Source organism: Lycorma delicatula, chromosome 10 (assembly GCF_047948215.1).
Source record: "Lycorma delicatula isolate Av1 chromosome 10, ASM4794821v1, whole genome shotgun sequence".
Classification (NCBI taxonomy): domain Eukaryota; kingdom Metazoa; phylum Arthropoda; class Insecta; order Hemiptera; family Fulgoridae; genus Lycorma; species Lycorma delicatula.
In genome coordinates, this window is record NC_134464.1 from 103,060,104 (window position 1) to 103,080,832 (window position 20,729).

The 20,729-nt window shown below is 27.9% G+C and overlaps 1 protein-coding gene across 1 annotated transcript in view; it reads right to left on the reverse strand.

Moving 5' to 3' along the window:
- Positions 1-13,569: 13,569 nt before the first annotated feature.
- The window catches only part of nmd (no mitochondrial derivative), a 58,301-nt gene continuing 51,141 nt past the window's right edge, over positions 13,570-20,729 (reverse strand). The window contains exon 8 of the mRNA XM_075376939.1: positions 13,570-13,595. Coding sequence (XP_075233054.1) covers positions 13,585-13,595 — 11 coding nt within the window. The 3' untranslated portion in view covers positions 13,570-13,584. The remainder of the gene's footprint in view (positions 13,596-20,729) is intronic.

The window sequence follows — 20,729 nt, forward strand, 5'->3', positions numbered from 1 at the left end:
TAAAATTAGTCTGCAACTTTATTTCTATTTTTAATTTTTCAAACAAAATTTTCACATTTTCTTTTTTATTGTGTTTTGGTTCGATGTATAAGAAGTAAAATTCAATGTAGTTGAAATGGATACTGGTGTGGTGTTTTTATTCATAGTGAATTCTTTAAGCATACTATCATTTTTACAATCAGCTTGAAAACCCTTCTAATTTATATCAAATTTTCTTTTGTTTTAAGGAAATAAATGTCATATAATTATATTATGGTGTAACAATTTATTTCTTTGTAATATTAAGATTGCTTATGATATTATGAAAATAACTGTCTCCATAGTTTGAAATTGCTTGAGGATACAATCTTTTAATTTTTTTTGGTAATAGTCTATAACACTAAACCAAGGTTTAAAATTCCATTTTGTCTGACTGTTTACTTACCTCAGTGAATCATTCAAATATAGAAAATGAAATGACCTGTATGAATACACAAATTTATTCTCCAGTGAATTTCTAAAAAAAAAAAAAACTCATAAAATCAAGAATACCAACATTAACTATAAAAAAAAAGAAAAAAATTAGTCAGTGTGAAGGCAACCTACCTGAAATAAAGTGATGTACCTCCCTTGTAATAAAGGCGACAAATTTCTAAATATTTATTATTTTTCTTAAATTAATAAATGTTTGGTAATGAATATAAAAAATTATTTTTTTAATTTTTGTTGAGTATTGGTACATAAAGAAGCAGATTTTAATCTAAAAATTTCATCTGAAAACTAACACTGTCTTTCAGAATAAGCACTTTGACAATCAGTTTTAATAGCCAAGCATAAGTAGAGTACAACTATCACATTACACGACTTAAACAGTCAAATTTTATCACTTACTTGTAGGGAATCCAGATTTGAGAGTGACCTCCAATTGCATCACATGAAAAGGAAATTTAAAACTGAGGAAAAGGATTTTAAAATACTTTGTGAGCTGTTGTAAATCTTACTGTCCATTAACAAAATTTTGTTTTTACTTTTTGATATTTTATTTAAGAGAGTATTGTTTAATAATTTAAAAAATGCATATTGTTTGTAAAACAAAATTTAAAAAATGTAATGTTCTATTTAAAGTTTGAAATTTAAAATTATAATTATTTTTGTTGTTGCTGTTTTATTGTGGTTCACAGATATCTCCTAAAAACAATTCTGGCTACATGGTAATAGTAAAATTTCATATTAATTATGGCTTTATTGCTTATCTTTTAATAACTTCTTTCACGTTGCATACTGCTTCATCAGATATATAAAAACTTTTTACGTTTTTAACAATCTGACGAAGAAGTAGTAACATCCTTCTTTTTAAAAAAAGTTTTTTTTTGCATCTGATGAAGCAATGCGCACTGTGAAAGGATTTAAAAAAAAGCAACAAGTGATATTTTTATTTTATTTATTATTGATAATTACTGTTAAATATGCTATGATACTAAACTACAAATTAATTGATTAGATCAGTGTACAATAATTTGAACCCAATTCTACTCCAAAGAAGAATCTATTAATTACCTTGTAAGAACTCTTTTAAGTACAAAACCACTGTTAAGGTGATTTTCTTAAACTTCTGCTTTTAGATCAGTAGGAAGCTTTATTCTGTTTATGATCACTTGAATTTGAATACTCTTGTTTTGTAATAATTTTTTTTTTTATTTTTCATGCAGGCAAAATAAATCAAGGATCATTGTGTACATAAAGGATAACTTCAAATAAGTTGATTGAATAATCTATTGATATAATAACCATCCCATCAATTTATTAAAAAAGCATATTTTATAAAATGATTTAATACATCAACGGACCTAAATTTAAATTTTAAAAATCCAGTTATATTTAACATGGAAGAAAAGCCACATAAAACTGAGTATATGAATGTAGAAGAAGAGAAACACATCAATCTCAAACTTAAAATAATTTTTTGTGTGCATTTAATTACTTTGTCATAAGTAACTTGAATTAGATTGTTATGGGGGAAATTTAACACAATTTTTTTCTTTCTATTTTATACATTTTTACAAAAATGTTCAGCAGAATGACATTAATTATCATCACATATGTGATAAAGAATAATCAAATTTATGACCTCTAGTCGAAAATACAATATAGTGTTATTATTTAGTCATCAAAGAAAATTTGAGTCCAAAAACAGTTACATGTAATTAAAATGATGTACAAAATAATAAAAATGAAGAAACAAAATTACTTTTAAAATTAATTCTTTATTTTATAAGTTTTATTTAAATAAAGAGCAAATAAACAAAATATGATTTGAACATTCTATTCTTGAAACATTTCCTCAGTTGACATGGAAGGACATTTGAATATTTTAAACTTTTATAAGTTGCTTTCGTTTCAGAAACCTTTAATTAGTATTAATATAAAATTTAAACTTTAGTCAAGACAAATTGAATCAAATTATTATTTATTTTACATTTTCTGAAATATTTTTAAAAACTTACTTCAAAATATGTTCAATTTTTTTTGCAACCATCCATAGTGATTGGTGCTGCTGTTTTCATATTGGTGCAAACTGTTATTACTGTTGATGGTCTTTTTAATTAGACAAACATGTATATTAAGAATGTGGTCAAAATGTTTCTATTCATTCATTTAGTATATTGTTCAAGGGTGTTGTGATCTTTTTTGTTTAAGTGGAGAATATCATGGATACTGTATTAAAATTGGTGAATTTGAGTATGAGAAGGTTGGCAAATACTGACTCATGTTGCTGTGGTCATGTCTTGTGCATATATTCATTTTTTACAATTCTACAAAATTTAGCTGTCAAAAAAAACTTCATATTTGTGATTTCTAATTTGAACTATTTATAAATCATGTTCTACAACTATCAACAAACCTGGAAGTAGCACATGGTATTAAATTTTTCTTCTGACTTATTGCTAATATATTATATATTTCGATAAAAATGTTTAGAATGAGTTAATACAACAATTATTTTATACTATGTAATCTAAACTACTTCATCTACTGTTTAAATGAACTGCTACCTAAATTATTAAATCTAAAAAAAATCAATTCTGATCTATTATAAGTTCTTCCTTTAACTTAATTTTAAAAAATGTCTAATGCTAAACATTTATTAGTTTTTGAAATTTTAGAGCCTTAAAAATCACAGATTATCTGATGTTAATCCTATATGTACAGTTGACATATAGTGGGATAACATATTTGTTAATTTTCTAAAACATGAATGATTTCTTACTCATTTGTCAGTTGTTTCTTGATAACTGCTGAGTAAATTATCATTTTGCGTAAATTTAAAACAAAACGCTCATTCTTTATGCACAAGGTTAATTTCACAAATTTTTATAAAATATAATCCAAATTATAAATTTCACTTTTTTATTAAGACAAAAAATTTAGAGTGAATCTGAACAAGTTTAAATGTGGTTTTAAGAGCATTATTTGACTTAAAAAGATAAATAAATGAACACTACTAAAAGTAAATCTGGTTACAGCATTAAAGTCACTTCTTTTATGCCAATTAAAAGTAGTTAAGTATTTTTCATTACTAATAGTAATATAAATAACAAATTAATTTTCTTTAAAGACCTAAATCAAGATCATAAAGCATGCTTATACTTCAAAATATAATTAATTTTAATAATTAAAGAGAACGAGATTTCTGAAAAATTTATTAGAGTTCAAAACTATAATAAAGAATAATGTTTTTATAATATAATAAAGTTTACTTATATTCCACTTTAATTGTAGTAGTACAATTAAAGTTTTTTTCTGTCATAATTGGCACCTTTAATTCAAATCATTCATTTTAACAGAAAACTTCCCTAAAAATAAACAGTTGTGAAATGTAACTCCAATCCATAAAAAAAGTCATGTATATTTGGACGACATTACAATTGCCAATTCATAATTTAATACCAGATACAGATTATGTCTCTAAGAAGGATTATAGGATAGGATCGTTTAAAATTTTATTTCATTATTATTCACATGAGCTGGTTAACACAGAATAAATACATCTTGATTATTACTTTTGGGCTTTACTATTTCAGTTACTAATTTTGCCTTCTCCTTTATACCTATTATAAGATGTGGAAATCATGGAATGGAGAGAATGTATATGAATAATAAATTGAAACATAAGAAAGTAAACATAGTTAAAATAAAGAATAAAAAACACATGACTAATTTACAGAATAAAGTTTTTGACATCAATCATTCAAAACTAGCCTATATCAATTTTTTTTGTAAGAAGAAAAAGGAATTTTTTTTCTCTTTACAAAGATAAAAAAATATTTCACACCATTTTTTCAATAAAAATAAATAATGGTAGATCCAGCAGTATTTTTCATTTGAATGAATTAATGATGTTTAATTTACTTAGTTACTGCTGTCATGTTTTACCGATTTGAAATTACTTGTATTTTTTCTTCTTGAGAAAATCTATTGTTTTTAGATTACATGCCATGTAATTAATTTTTTATAAGCACATTTATGATAATCTTTTCCAATTGTTAAAGAAATATGTAAAGATTATATTTGAAATAAAATTTAATTGAACTTAAGAAAATAGAATCACATATTCAAACATTTTTCATTAATTTAAGTACGAGTATATTATTGACTTTTAATATTGCAGAATAAATAAAGCGATGGTTTGACAGCAATAAAAAAAAAACTTCATTTTGTTAATAAAATTAAGTCATAAGTCTATTTAAGTAAATAGATCTATTTGAAGAAACTTTTCTTCAAATTTACTGGTTTTTAAAAATAATCAGGGCTTGATACTGGTAATGTTAAAAGGACATCAAACTTAAAAAAATGTGAAAAATTGATATTGACACAGGTTTTATTTATGGTTTAAAGTGCCTGTTAAAATAAATTAGTAGAGTTGTTAAAAATTCTGCTAGATAGTTAGGTTATGGCGAATTGTGTAACAATGGATGAATAGGCCAATAAAAACAGAAACAGTGTTGTTTAAAAAAGAATAAGAAGCATCTTTAGTAGACAAAATTGTAGTCAGAGATTGATTAAATTAATTCAAGAAGGAATATTCTGAGAACATGTATAAAATGAATACCTCAAATGACTTGTCATTTATAGACCTAGAAAAGGCATTCGATAACGTAGACTGGAATAAAATGTTCGGCATTTTAAAAAAATTAGGGTTCAAATACAGAGATAGAAGAACAATTGCTAACATGTACAGGAACCAAACAGCAACAATAATTGAAGAACATAAGAAAGAAGCCGTAATAAGAAAGGGAGTCCGACAAGGATGTTCCCTATCCCTGTTACTTTTTAATCTTTACATGGAACTAGCAGTTAATGATGTTAAAGAACAATTTAGATTCGGAGTAACAGTACAAGGTGAAAAGATATAGATGCTACGATTTACTGATGATATATTAATTCTAGCCGAGAGTAAAAAGGATTTAGAAGAAACAATGAACGGCATGGATGAAGTCCTACGCAAGAAATACCGCATGAAAATAAACAAGAACAAAACTAAAGTAATGAAATGTAGTAGAAATAATGAAGACTGACCACTGAATGTGAAAATAGGAAGAGAGAAGATTATGGAGGTAGAAGAATTTTGTTACTTGGGAAATAGAATTACTAAAGATGGATGAAGCAGGAGCGACATAAAATGCCGAATTGCACAGGCGAAACGAGCCTTCAGTCAGAAATATTATTTGTTTACATCAAAAATTAATTTAAATGTCAGGAAAAGATTTTTGAAAGTATACGTTTGGAGCGTCGCTTTATATGGAAGTGAAACTTGGACGATCAGAGTACCTGAAAAGAAAAGATTAGAAGCTTTTGAAATGTGGCGCTTAAGGAGAATGTTAAAAATCAGGTGGGTGGTTAAAGTGACAAATGAAGAGGTGTTGTGATAAATAGATGAAGAAAGAAGCATTTGGAAAAATAAAGTTAAAAGAAGAGACAGACTTATAGGCCGGCCACATACTAAGGTATCCTGGAATAGTTGCTTTATTATTGGAAGGTCAGGTAGAAGGAAAAAATTGTGTAGGCAGGCCACATTTGGAATATGTAAACCAAATTGTTAGGGATGTAGGATGTAGGGGGTATAATCTTGGAGAGCTGCATCAAACCAGTCAAATGACTGAAGACAAAAAAAACCTCAAATGAAATAGGTATATTTTTTTACAATTTTATATCTCCTGATATAAAGCTAAAATTTAAAGCTGAAAAATATATAATCAGCTTGTTAAAAATAAACTTCTTGTTTTTTTGTGGGCTAACATGAATAGCAATAATAAATGAAAGCTACTAGTAATAGAAGAATCAAAAAACTAAAGCGTTTTAAAATACGATATGTTTCTTGTATAAGAAGTTTCAGGTTTTATTTTCCACTGACTTAACTGAACAAATAGAAAATTCTGCTAAAAAAAACTTCAACATTTCTGTATGCAATTCTTTTTTTTAGTGAAGCTTGGAAAACCATAAAAGTATTAGAACAGGACTTGCAGAATTTTCAGATGATGGTGATGATTTGAAAAAAACTTACCTTTATCTCAATGGCTTCAAACAAGAAACGTTCAAAATGACTGTTCATTTTCAATGTTCACCTAAATGAATTTGTAAAAGTATCTAGTGAAGTAGTCATTTCAGGAATTATATAATTAATAATGAAAGCTACAAAACATTTTCAGTATAGGCAAGGCAGCAGCGATTCTGAATCAGATTAAAGTTTAACCATTAAGAAAAGATTTACATGAAAATATGAAACTTTGAATCTTTTTGAAATTTAATGTCACTACTGAAGAAGCATTCCAATGGTTTAGTGATTTAAGAAAAATAAGAAACAGTTTCAGATAAATTAATTTATATAAATTTATAATTATAAAAAAACATTTTTTGGACTTGGAAGCATTGGAATAAAACTTTTTTTTACATATTATTTTACAACTTATTTAAATCTATTTTTGTTAAATTTTTAAAAATGTGTCCTTAAGTCACAAAATTTACGATCTACTTTTTTAGATTTTAATTGCCTACATACTTTCCCATTATGCTATATATAAGCAGCATATACTCAGATAAAATAAGTCATTTTTTTGTGACTTTATTAAATAAAATAAATTTTAACTATTGTTTTTTTTCTTAGTAAAAATTTATTGCATTTAATTATTCATTATTGTCAGTTTTTATTTTTACTTTCTTGTTTACAAAGTTAAGTTCTTATACAGACATTTTCTGTAAATGTCTAATAATCAATATAATCTTTTGGAATTTCAGGAAAGGTTTCAACAGAAATAGTTCATGGAAATTAACAACTGGCACAGATCATCAATCAATTTCAATGTAATACACTTTTGATACTATCTGGCCAAATTTTTTCCAACAATCATTTTAGTTCTTATTTTTAGTCATCCCATGAATGTGTTATAAATTTGACTACTTTACAAATATTGCTTAATTGTAAAGAAATTTTGACATTAAGGCTGGTAAAGTTTATTTTATATAATCAATAAGGGTGGTGGTTTGATTTGTATAGTAACATGTATTGAATTAACACATATATATATATATATCTTCATCTATTACTGCACACAGTTGGAATAAGGAAACTGTGTGAGTTTTATGTTATTGCTTTGTAATTCAATATAACAGGATGCAATAGGTATTAATCACAACCAAAAATGTATTCAGTTATTTTTTTATACGTTAAAATTTGAAACTATTAAATTATGTTTGAAAAGTAACTATACACCTACAAACACAATTATACATTGGGGATTGTATTCCGTGTCCTGTGAATCAGTCAGGTTGTGATCTAGAAATCAGAAGGTGTGTCTGTTTCTTTGTTGTTCATTGTGGATTATTAATCACCTCTGAACGACTGAGACCATGTATGATCAGAATGGTGCTAATTTAGGAACGGCAAATATTTCTTGTTGATTATGTCTTCTGAGAGCATGGTGAGTTCAAACGGACAGTGAAAGATAAGATTTCCAGGTACACTGGTTACTAATCATGTAAGAGTGCTAACTGAGAAATTTAGGGAGAAGGAATTGATAAAAAAATACTAAGAGCGATGTGGTAGACCATCAGTATTTGATGAAAAAAGATTAAGACAAATCAGCTGCTATGCAATGCAATCAAAACAAGTCCATGTAAAAATCAGGCCGACAGAAAAACATTGGTGTTGCAACTGCACATAAGGCAGTTGATACGCTCAGTCTCATCCCATATAAAGTGAAATCAGTTTAATGTTACTAGTCACAGACTTTGGAAAGTGAAATCAACTTTGAGAACGGTTTCAGCAGACAATTCTAATGATATTTTAGACTGTTTTCTAACCCGATAAGGATAACCAAGGACATACTCGGTACTGTTTGGATTCAACAAGACAGCATGACTGCACACTCAGCCAGGAGTCCAAGAAGTTACTGTAAGAGGTTTTTGAAGATTGAATCATTTCTAAGGGCTTGTGGCCACCTTGTTATTCAGAGTTTACCCACCTGATTTTTATTTCTAGGGTTATGCAAGAAGTACTGTTAATTGAGAAAACTCCCATAGTCTCCAGACAGAAACTGGTAGTCAATGAAACTGTTAGCGATTCCATTGACAACATTCCACATGAATAACTTATGAGTCTTTGAGGATAAGAAATACATGCAGATATGTCTGCATGTTCATGGGAACTATTTCCAACAAATACATTACAATACATTACAAATATGCATTGCAATAATGCATCAGAGGTATACAGTAACTTTTTGAAAGTGCTTTATTAAATGAGTTTCATTCTGCAGTTTCTACTTCATGAATTGTTTACTACAAAATAAAGATATAAACTAATTTTTCTGGTAAAAAGTAAATATAAAATTAAAACACCTTCCAGTATGTAAATCTGCCAAAAATCAAATATGCAATTAGCAAAACCATATATTAGCATATAAACGTGTAAAACAGAAAAAAGGTACAATAAAAATTGGGAAAAATCTTTGATAAACTAAAAAAATTACACAATCAAAAACAGCTAATTACAAATATATATTTCAAACATATGAAGAACAAATAGTAACAATAATTATAGTTTAAATATTCTGAATATAATTTAAAGGAAACAATTATTATCTATAAGAAGATTTTGTGTTAATGAATAATAATACAGTTTTGTATAAACATGTCATTAAAATTTAAAGAAGTGAATTTTTAAATCCATTCAAGAGAAAGTACTTACCTTAAAAATTAATCAAATTCATTTACTTAATTTTAATAAACATTATCCACCATGATTCATGCTCGATTACTTTTATCTTATTTTCTACTTTGGATTATAACTATGACAGTTAATAAATGAATGCAATATAGCTATATCTTTATTCTGATTAGATACTTGAATGTTGAATCATATTTTCAGAGTGAAGATTTGTCAAACAAATTTGGAATTTTTTTTATTACTAATTATTCCTGGTAATTACTACTGATAATTCCAGGGTAAAAGAAAAGAATACACAAAAAATGAATTTAAATCTAATTTTACAATGAATTTGTTAAAATAAAGAAATTATTCAAATTAGAACATAAATCAAGACAGGAATTGTTTCTATACCGATAAAAAATGAACTGCTCAATCATTTGTATAAACAGTTCAAGGGAAACTATTTTAAGTCCTTGATCAGAGTATTGTCAAAAATAAAAAATACTAGAAGAGGTTAGTCCATGATTTGAGTATGCTAATTATTTGTATATGAGATGTGTGTGATCAATAAATATCCAAGCTCATTTTTTACTGCAGTAACCAATTGTAATGCGGAAGAGAGGCCGATATAGAACATATCATCTCATATCGGTAGTGTATGTTTTACTATTTTTCTGCCATTCACTTCTTAGCAGGCATGAAAGTAAAATGCATGAATAGGCCTGTCATGTTTTTATTGCCATTCAAAATGACCGAATAGAATTTTTTGAGAAGCTTGGTGGCATGCAAGTGAAGATAGTAAGAATGATTCAAACATGGATGTTACAAATTAAGAGGTATTGCCATATCCATGATGGGTGAACATCTATCAAAAGTGATCAACGCTCTGGAGGATCTTCACCAGCAAAAATCAACAGATTGTGATGAAAGATTGTTGAATAACAATTACAGAGCTTAAACATGGAAGCAGTAATTTTATTTTTCTTAGGGAAATTGATTTTATCAGAACAGCCTGGCATACAGAAAAATTTACCCTAAAACTTTTCACTCATGAACTAAAGGAAAACAGACTGCAAGTTGTGCAAGACATGCTGGAATGTGTTAACAATGAGTCTGGTTTTATGAAAAAAATAATAATAACCGAAGATAAAACATGGATTTATGACTATGACCTTGAGACAAAGGTATAGTAGTAATTCATTGGAAAACTCTCAAATTCTTTGCGGTAAAAGAAAGCAATTTGAAGTTCACGCTGACAATTTCTTTTGAGTACCAAGGCATGGTTCACCACGAGTATACTCCTCAAGAATAAACTATCACTGAAGAATACTACTATATTCTTCATCAGCTAAGAGATACTGTTCAATGCAAGAAACCACAGCTTTGAGAAAATTTATCATGATAATGATGAATTTTCCAATCCATCCATCATGACTTATCCAGAGATTCTTGGAAAAATATGGAATCGAACATCTTCAGCAAGCTTCTTACTCACCAAACACGGCTCCCTAAAATTTTTGCCTCTTTCCTAAGCTTAAAATTCCGCACAGAAAAGAGATTTGCAGAAAAAGAATAGAAAAGAAATATGACAAGAAGACTTACGGGACTTGCTAAAAATTACTTTGAAAAATGTTTCAAGAATGAATACATTGTTGGAATAAGCCTATGTGAAGGTGATAAGTAATTGAACTAAATAAATTAAGAATTTTTGTTTTTATGAGCCAAAGTTGGATACTTTTTGATCCCAAAAAGTAGAAAATAAAGTTTTTTTTTAAAAAACTTATCAATAGAGTAATATTAGTTCTATATAATAAAATCTTTTTAAATTGATGAAAAGATTAATATTTAAATTGCTGATAATTTATTGAAATGACCATAACATGAATATTAAGGTCTTTTCTTCTAAGACAAAGGATGAGCAGTACTATGTAAAAATAAAATTGTAGCCCGAATAAGATGGATTATTTATTTAGATTAAATAATTTGATTTTGCAAACAAACTGAATAAATCTTTGCTCTGAAAATAATCCTTACAATATGGATTAGACAATAAATTTAATAGTTCATAACAGTTATCAGAAGTAAGTAATATTTTAATATAGCAACAAAAATCACGGTTTTATGTGAGAAATTAGAAGAGGACTTTAAAATAACATATATAAATAAAGGATATCAAATTTTTTTTTGTTTTAATCTTTTCCTGGGTGAAAAACGCTTATCACCTGGATACGATATAACGGTTGTAATTAAATAAATTTAAAAATTGACAAAAATTAATTAAAAACTAAAACCCAGCAATGTAGAAATACATGTTAAAAAATGGCCTGTATCTCAATTAAAATAATAAAATTACCATCTGCTTTAAGGCAAACGGCATATAATAGCTGAAATGCATTACAATAATTCAAATATTTGAATATAAACAGACGGCCCTAAGAAATTGTAAAACATAAGATAGTATTTCATTATTCTCTGGAATAGATCATCCCATCACATACCCAAGAGTGAGACTGGTCTGCCCTATTCGCAAACAGCAAATAACCTCCACTCCACGGTTATTTCTGCATGACGAGCATGCAGGTAACACAGTATTTTTTATTAATTGGATGAAGTTTATTGTTAATATTAGCATCCCATTCACTTTGCTATTCATCATAAACCACCTTCTTTAGAAAAAAAAACAAGATCGTTCAAAGTGAAGCGACTATTTTGTTTTAATAGTCTTACAATTTAAACATAAGATTACATCTTGGCAGCATAATAAGGAAAGAAATAGATCGGCAAACTGCAACATTTACTGACTATATCGGTTCTAAACTAACAAATAATGCTTTTATTCATTATGTAATAAGTATCATAAAACTGGTGATAGTTTTTCATTTTCCAAGTTATTCTAAAGCATCCCATCACAAGTTTAAATATTATTTTGGTTCTTAATAAATAATTATTTTACACTCATGTTAGCTTTGTAATACAAAAGATATTCAGTGTAAAAATGGAATCATTAAATTTAACTAAGAATTCTGAAAATATGATTTCCCAATCCTTCGCAATATGTATTAAAAATAATTTTAGTGAACAATTTTACACATTCAATTCAGTAATACTTAAATAAATATGTTTAACTTAAGATTAGATTTTATGAGAAACAGGAGGCTTCAATTAACACAGTAGGCACTTCAGCAGCTAGTTCAGCTTTATGTACAACTTTTGGGTAGGGAGTTCTGGGATAGTTTTATAGACAAAGAGGGTCACTACAACTGAATAAAGAAGCAGTTGCCTTGATGGATTCTGGAAAGTGCCAGAATGACACTACAGATATCAAGGTGGCAGTTGACCTTATCCAATGGCATCCATTCAAGGAAAATAGAATAAAGGTATCTTAAAAACCTAAGGGTTAAGGGTTTGGAAAACTAGGACTTTTTTAAAATTAATAAATGTAAGAACATACTAATTTCCTAAGTTAAAATATTTTATGTTCCTTTTGGCCTGCAAGGGGTACGTAAGGAATAGTTCAGCCTATTTATACAAAAATTACATCTACAATATTAAGCATGAATGCACTATTCATAAAAGGCAAATTATTTAATTAAAAATTCTTTTTCGTATAATAACCTTTAAAAATATGTAAGAATTAATAAAAACTTTAAAATTTAATAAATTACTTCTAAATTAAACATTTATAGATTATGAATCTATGGAATATATAACACTAATCCAAGGACAGTAGTCTAATTATTTAAATCACAAATAGCTAATATTACATCACAATATTAGGCAAAATTAATTTTTAACTAATTAATCAAGTATAACACTAACATGATTAATCATATTAAAGAAAAAATAAACAATATTATTCAATACAAAATATTTACTTAACAACAGTACCTTTAGTATGGTACAAACACAATATTATGAAAAGAATTGGCTATTAATAAATTCTAATTCACATATACGCATTAATCCATTATATTCAACTAAGGTATTTTACATTATCAATTACTACTTAATTTCATAAATATGGAAAGTTATAACAATTTTTCTTTTATTGAAGAATAATACTCAATTAATATTGCACTAAATAAAACAATTTAATAAACTACTCTTAATAAACACGTGTAGTAAGGGCAAACAAAAATTTCAAAGTAAAAAAAAAAATTTTTATCATTAATTTATGGAGGTTAGAAAATGTTTTCGGAGTAAAAGAAATATCTGAAAAGGTAACAAGTTGTTCTTACTGTTTACAGGAAGACACTGGATTCACATTTTTCCTTATTAATTATTTTACAAAACCTGTCTTTTTATAACTGCTGGTGTGTTTAATTTCCATAAAATTATTTTATAATAGAAGGAAGCATCATGGACAGCCACTGATACTTTTAAAAATCCTTTTGTTGTTTTCATCTAGAGCCTGAGAACAAGACAGTGGTTAATTTGTAAAAACGGAAGAATATACATTTTAAAAACACTTTGTTGAAAAACTTAACTATACATTTAGATTTTGATGAATGTATATTTTCTGTATTGAATTAAATATGGCGCAGGTTCAAAAAACTGGAAAACAAGAACATGCTCAAAAACCATTTACAAATAAATTGATTTAAAATCTAAAAAGTAAGAAACTAATTAATATTATTGAATAAGTAAACAACATTTATGAAATATTTCTAACTGTATTTACATCAAAAAGAAAACTGTTGATCAAAAAATAAATAATGTTTTAGGCAAAACAAATCCCTGCTTGTTAATACTTATTTTTTTATTTATATCTCATCCACTAATTCCACAGTATCTAACTGATAATGGAAAATGAAGTAGTTTAAGATTTAAGTACCTTTTCCTTTTTAAGACTTTAATTTATTTCTATTTATTTATATTATTTAACATAATCGAGTAACTGTAACCAGCCAGTCAAAATTTCCACCATATTTATGTAGGTTAGGAGTACACTGCCAGTCCTCTGAACATGTATGTTTTTCCATTGCATAATAACTATTGATAATTTTAAAAAAGGAAGTGGGATTAGTTATAATTGTGACTACTTAATGGGTACTTTTTTCTTTAAGTATTTCAGAAGTTAGTTCATCAAATATAGGAAGAGGTTATCACTATCTTAATAATGGAAGTAGTATGTTATAAAAAAATTGGTATAAAAATAGTACTCTCTATTCTTTTCTTTTAATGATACATAAAAATAGATCAATATTATCTGTAATTTACAGTTTAAATTCGTACTTTACTGTGTAATGAATTGAATTTTTCTTGAGAAACTTTAGGGCAGTTCATGATTTTACAAACTAAGGGAACCTCCTCCTACTTTAAGGAGGTTCTAAGTAAGTTGTCTTCTTGCATACGTAGGTCTCTTACTACTGAACTTCTATGATTTCAAGCTTATAAGAATTTCTTTTTATTGTAGGTTTTCAGCTAGAGACTTGCCAACTTACCCAAACTGTGGATATAAGTTACTTGATGAACTGATTTACTACGAAAGCTCGAAGCTTGTGTGTAGGAATATGAAAATGGAAATTTTGTAGCGAGTGAAAAATGCGATGCCCGACTGGGATTCAAATCCGATATTCTGGATGGTAGGCCGAGACATATCACTCTGCCATAGAGATCGGCAAACTTAAAGTTAAATGTTTTAAGTGTTCAACTTTTCCAATTAATGATTTATTATAATTATTTTTATTCAAAATTGGACCAGGAAAAATTTATATTGCAGTGTACTGAAATTCATTCAGTAAATACACAGGCCAAAGGATAACTCAAGACAAAAATGACTATCATAGTCAAAAGTAAGGTCAAGGTTTGCAACTTTCACTGAATTAGGGGGAACAAATTTCACAACAAAAAATAGATTAATGAAAATTATCAAATATAGAAATTAAAAACAAAAGCATTTTTTTCAAGCTAAGGAATAAAGATCCATATCATTTCTAATACTTTCTTGAGACCTGCAAAAAAATTTGTTTACTCAGCATTACTGACTGAAGGGACTACATTACATGATCTCACTGTTTTTCAAGGACACTCAAAATTGAACCTTAAAAATGTGAAATGTAATGGTTACTCCTGCAGAGAGGATCAACACCAAAAAGCATCTATCAAGGTGCCTCAGTTTTATTTTCTTTCTTAATTAAATACAATTTTATTATTCTGGCAATATGCAGAAACTGGTTAATTACTGCATCTTTGCCTTCTGACTGAATTTTTCAGTTTAATAGAAAAAAGTTTAATCATCAGAAGTTTTAGATGATAATCTGTTGTTGGTAAATGCCCAATATATGACTGAAGAACAGAGTCAACAATATATGGAAGTATAATTTCAAGGCATTTCCAAAATAACTGCTTACATTTTGTCTAGTGTTCATAATAAAAACATAGGGGTTAAAAGAGAAATTTTATACAGGTACAAAAAAAGGTGTTTTCAAAAACCTTGAGTAAAAATAAATTCAATCCAGCATGTTGAATCCTGGTATAATACAACCAAATAATTTACATAATATTAATATGCTGAAAATTGAAAATCTGACATTTGTAAATTATTAATTACTCATTATGGTGAAGATTATGATATACTAAAAAAACTTAATTATTTTCAACCTGTCATCAGTTAGATCATTTATTTAATGACTGTACCTTTTGAAGAAATATGTGAAATTCATGAAGACGATGATGAATCCTCACAAATTTAAAAGAATAATGAACATTTTTGTTTTGAAAATAACAATATTAAGTTAGCGCTATTATATTTTATAATTTAGTTTTTTGATTAAATTTTTTAATTTTTAATTAATATTATAAAACCCTTCATCATCATTATTTTTATAATTACTGAAGATCAGCAAAGGCTATTTATTTGAGAAGGTAAAATCTTGATCTCAGAAACAAGTATATCAAATTGAGTAGAAATCAAAACTAGATAAATCTATGTATTGGTTTCAAAAACCAGATATTTCAAAATTTAATAGCGATTCACTTATTACAAAATATATTTTATTAACCAAATATTTCAAAGAACAAAGAAAAAATTTTACATTGTCAAAAAAGGAAGGAAATAATTATAACAGTTTTTCTTATTTCCTTAATTAGTCAAAGTGGAGTTACCTGCATTTGAAATGAGGCTCTTAAATTGAAAACTTAGTTGATAATCTAACATTTCATAACATAATTTTGAATAAAGTTTAATACCACCATATTCATATAGGTAATTGAACAAACTGACTAAAAATTGATGAGAATGAGACAGATATAGCTTGAAACTACAGCATACAGAAGCCACCACATACTGAACATTGGTATATAATATAAATATTTTATTAACAGGGAAGTAATTTTCTTATAATGGGGGCATGTGAATGTAATAATAAAATTGTATATTATATTGCAAATATAATGATATAAGAAATTTGCTAAGGCTCACTTTTAAGAGTTTTTAAAAGTTTTAACTGTGATGAAATATAACAGAAAAAATAAAGTTTAACATACAGCAAACATAGATAGGCTGTATTAAAACTCTCAGCAGTGCTTGAATTTCTGAAAAATGAACTGCTAACAGATTAGACATGTAGTTCAACTTGAACAACCATAACAACAATGCACTAAATAAAGAACAAAACATACAAATATGTTTTGTTCATTAGTCTATGCTCAGCAGGGGTACTAACAATGAATGTTGATTTTTACACTCCAAGTTTTTTATACTGCGAGTATGGATATAAAAAACAGAGCAACATTGTGTGATTCAGTATTGCGTTTGATAAAAGAATGTTTACATGAGATGATATTTTGTTGGCGTACAGCATTTGTCAAAGGTTGCAAGTTCAGCCACGCTATTCCTACTATGAGAACCAGACATCAATTATAATTACTGAATAAACATGGCATAAACACCATGGCAGTGAGTATTCATGAAAAATGTTTGTCAGTCCGAATCCCTGATCCACATTCCAAAACATGTGTCAATCACATTCTGACCAACAACTTGAACATGTGATGAATCTACTCAACAAGCTCAATCTGGTGATAGACCGGATGAATAATTTAGTGGAAATTAGCAACCAGTGACTGAAGATGCTTAATGACAATCCAGATTTCTTCCACAAGGTCAACACATGTGACGAGGTATAATGAAGGACAGCAGTAGCAGATAATTGTTGTAAACTTACTCATAAAATAAATCTGTATGGTTAAATTTATGTACATCTTTTCAAACACACATATTACAAAGAATTCTTTACCCAAATTATCTCACAATCCATCTATTGTTAGCTGGTTTGAACTGAAAGCCTACATTGTTGGATAGCTGGATTGTGTTGTTTGGAAGTACAAGTGTTACTGACAGTTGTTTTGGAACATCCTTTTTATATTTACTACAACCTTGTAATGGTAATAGAAATAGATATCGATTGCCTTGTACATCAAAATGCTAGGTCAGCAATAATCTAATAAAGTCTGTTTGCTGTTCTAACTAAACAAATCAGAATGGATGATTTTATTAAAAAAGTTGAATATTGATACTTTAACTATTGTTTTGGGAAATTATTGTTAAACAACGACCAATTGTGGTAACAAATACTTGATAATGTTTTTAACGTCCATTGTAACAAAGTTATTTATATAATGAATTTTTAGCTGTGATGGTCCAATAACAATAGAGAATATAATTTATTTTAATCTTATCACAATATGACATCTAAAATTACAATATTACATAATTTTCTTAACAAAAATGATGATCATAAAAATGTTACACATGATATAAATTATGGTAATACTGAATATTATAGTTCTAATTACGACAGAAACAAACCTGCAGAGAACACTGAAACAAAAATCTTACAAAGCTATTTTCATTTAGGCTGAGAAAAAAGTAAATAGTTATAATAAATATGACATATGCTCAGAAAATAACCGAATGTTTTTAATTATGCGTAAAAGAAGATATTTAGTGGCATGTGTTTGGCAGCATTGTGTTCCACATAACCTCCTTTGTAACCACATGTTCTTGGGTTGTTGATATCTCGTTTAGTTTTCATGTTGTTGTTTGAGTGCAACTTGTTTTTCAGCATTATCTTTGGGAGCAACAATACAACGTAAAGTTTTATGTGAAATTTCCACAGAAATGTTTCAACTTTTGAATCAAGCTTACAGAGATGATGCTCTGAGTTGTACACAAATAGTTTTCAAAATTTAATAGAGGCTGTCAGTCAAATGGATGACCCTCCACCAGGAAGGCCTTCGACTTCAACTGACAACAGCCATGTTCACATAATTAATGATCTGGTGCATGCAAATAGCCGATTTACTTCCAGACAACTTGCAGAAGAGGTTAGAATCTCAAATGGTCATGCCATGACATTTTGACTGAAAAATTGAACATGCATGGAGTAGCAGCAAAGTTTGCTCCTCATTTGATAACTGAACAGCAGAAAGAACATTGAGTGGATGTTTGTCGGCAACATCTTGAACAAGCTAATGACGATCAAATATTCATGTAAAGGAATGTAATTTTGGGAGATGAAAGCTGAATTTATGGCTATTAACATCGAGACAAACGTTCGATCATCACAATGGATTGGCAAAGGATCTCCACGCTCCAAGAAAGCATGTTGGTCTCAATCCAGTGTCAATGTGATAATCTTTTGTTTTTTCGATTTTAATGGAATTGTGTGCATTTTGAATTCTTGCCTCAAGGAGAAACAGTAAAATGTGCGTACTGTCAAGGTGTTTTATGGAAAAATCTGCAAAGTGAGACCAGAGTTGTAGCGAGACAACTCATGGTTCCTTTACCACCACAATGCACCCACACACTCAGCTTTGTCAATTCGTCAGTTTTGTGCCAAAATTCAAATGAATGTCCTCCCTCAGCCTCACTACTCGCCAAACCTGACTCCTTGTGATTTTTCTCTTATTTCCAAAATTAAAATCAGAGATGAAAGTATACCATTTTGAAACTATTGAGGACTGCTTTGCAAAGTGGAAATACTGCTGGGGAAAGTGTGTAAATAGCGGAAGGCAGTACTTTGAAGGGGGCAAGGACCAATAATCTGTAAAATTAATAATAGATATAAAAAAAAGGTTTGGTTATTTTCTGAAGACCTTATACAAATAAATCTTTATTTTCTATGCTAAATACTGTTAATTCATGATTAATTAAGTTCTCTATAGCTGGCTTTGTCTAAAGCTTAATTTTATTGTTACAATTTTTGCTAAATATCTAATATTATCAGGTATGAGGTTGAAAGTGATTTAATTTCTTAAGCAAAAATCAAATCAATGATAAATCTTAACTATAGATAGATAAATGTTTACTACATAACATTTATTCATGTTATATATATATATATATATATATAACATGATTTTGAGGCTATCTATTTTGAGGCTAATATAAAAAAATTTTGAAATTCAAAACTAATTTTCTTCTAATGTAGTTCTATTGAAAATTTCACACATTGATTTCCTCAAAATTCAAGATAAAAAATTGATAAAACTATTGTATAAAAGCTAAATGTACTCTTTTTTAAATTAATTAAATAATAAAAAAAAATGTGTTTATTTAAAATAAAATAAAAGCGTTCATAAAAAGAAAAGATATGAACGATTTTACTGATTGGCTAATATGAAGTGCCACACATTTATGAAAACAGGATTCTTTTTTTCCTCTTTAGCCTCTGGGAATTACCATTCAGATATTACTTCAGAGGATGATATGCAAGAGCGTAACTGAAGTGTATAGTCTTAAACAGTCTCAGTTCGACCATTCCTGAGATGTGTGGTTAATTGAAACCCAACCACCAAAGAACACCGGTATCCACGATTTAGTATTCAAATCTGTGTAATAATAACTGACTTTAATAGAACTTGAACTCTTGACTTCCGAATCCTATGGATTTGGGAAGTCGCGTTCACCACTAGACCAACCCGGTGGGTCATGAAAACAGAATTAAAATATACTGAGTGTTTAAACCTTTGAGATGAGTAAAAAAAAAGGTTTTTAATATAAAATAAAAATCATTTGATTTTGATGAACTAGAGAAATCTGTGCCAAAATTTTATAAAAAGAAGAAAATGTTTATAAGTTTGTATCTATAATTAAAAAAAAAAAAAAAACTGAATTAAATATAACTTTTCTAAGCACATATAATTTATGCTATATGTAGATTTTGCATTATCTTTGGTGATTGTTACTACAGTACTACTTTGGAGTTAACAAGATAAGCAATGAATAGAGAACTAAATCAAAAGAATCAAACTTCTTGTATTGATTATTATTTTTTGGGATTAGTTTAAAACAAAGTGATGAGCACCCTTAAATGAATACCCTTAAATGCATTTACAGAAAAAAAATACAAACTGATCTGTTTCCATAAGGAAGTGAGTGACATTTTAAATATAAAAATATGCTGTGGACACCATATGACTTCCTTGTATGCCTATTAAATTACATATATGTTTTTAAAATGAAAGGTATATCAAATTTTATTTCATTAATAACTTCTTCTACATTTTATTGCTATTATTATTTATCGTAAAAAGTTTT